Raw genomic sequence first — 1,322 nt, 5'->3', positions numbered from 1 at the left:
GATGAGGGGTCAACCAACCCCCACCCCCCCAAAAAAGACCCCCACCCAAACCACTACAAATTTGGGATGCACCTAGTAGCTTGACATTTATTAGGAATGAAGATTTCTGAGTTCCGGTGCATTTGTGCGTGCGGGGGTCATTATGTTACCGCTATACGGTGTCTAGTTTGAATTCTGCTGTCAGCCACCAAGTATGGAAATGTCTGCACTTCATCATTGCAATAACACTAATGAATGTTGTGGTTGAGACATTTTAAAACTGGTGGGATTTATTCCCGTAGAGACACACTAATGACCAATAAATGACAGTCTGCTGATGTCAAATCTTAAACTCGACTCGACAGAAACCTCTGCGGAGTAGGTCCTAACAACCAGGATGAAGGTCGTTGGGAATACCTTGAGTTGAGCTCATGGGAAAAGGCCATCAGAGGTGTCTCTCTGCCGATTCTATGACCCATAAAGAACATGTGTCCTGCAGTCTCTGCAGACTGACATCATCTGATGCTGGACTCGCTCACATGTGGATTTTATCTGACTTGTTACTGTATGTAGCTTTGAAGGTACTGGCTGGAGCTTCAAAGTAAATCAAGTTTTTTTTCCTCATTGCACTTCGTTAATCCGGAATGTGTTTTATTATTTAGAATTGTTTTTTTTTAAAAAAGGTTGTTAGTCAACAAAAAGACAGAATTAAAGGAGGCAGATACTTTGTCCAATCCAACTGAAACACAATGTTGTTGATATCAGATGATAAAACATTACAGATTAATTTTTGTCAGTTTGTTCCACCTGCTGTAACTCTTTGTGCCTCCTTTACGAACCTACTACTGTGCCACAGTTCTACACCATAGTTTGTCTGATTCTTGACATCTTCTCAACAATTTTCTCTTTTTTTCCATGTTTTTTTCTTCCTCACTATTTAGATTCTTTCTGTTCATGGTGTTCCATCCTGCCCTCGAAGCTGCAGCTGTCCAGGAATTAAAGAGGTCCACTGTACGTTCAGACACCTCACCACCATCCCAAAAACCTTTCCCAAAGGCACAGAACGGCTAAACCTGGGGTAAGACTATGCATTTTTCTAATGAAAGCAACCAGGGCCCATATTTATCAAACTTCTTAGAATTTAAGAATGCTGCTAAGAGTGGACTTAAGTGTAAAATAAATCTTAGTTAAAAGCTGAGAGTAAAAGTCAGTTATCAAGTGTCTCAGTCTTACTTTAAGTGAAGTGTAGGAGTAATTCTTAAGTGTCAGTCTTACTTTAAGTGAAGTGTAGGAGTAAATCTTAATTCTTAAGTGTCAGTCTTACTTTAAGTGAAGTGTAGGAG

General features: G+C 39.9%; 1 protein-coding gene across 1 annotated transcript in view; it reads left to right on the top strand.

Annotated features, from left to right (window-relative positions):
* Nucleotides 1–1,322, top strand: part of si:ch211-159i8.4 (matrix-remodeling-associated protein 5) — a gene marked incomplete in the record, with an annotated part of 61,229 nt that overhangs the window by 22,880 nt on the left and 37,027 nt on the right. The window contains 1 exon segment of the mRNA XM_014027564.1: nucleotides 921–1,057. Coding sequence (XP_013883018.1) covers nucleotides 921–1,057 — 137 coding nt within the window.

The sequence above is a fragment of the Austrofundulus limnaeus genome, unplaced genomic scaffold (genome assembly GCF_001266775.1).
Source record: "Austrofundulus limnaeus strain Quisiro unplaced genomic scaffold, Austrofundulus_limnaeus-1.0 Scaffold663, whole genome shotgun sequence".
Lineage (NCBI taxonomy): Eukaryota > Metazoa > Chordata > Actinopteri > Cyprinodontiformes > Rivulidae > Austrofundulus > Austrofundulus limnaeus.
This window is presented reverse-complemented; position numbering and strand designations above follow the sequence as displayed.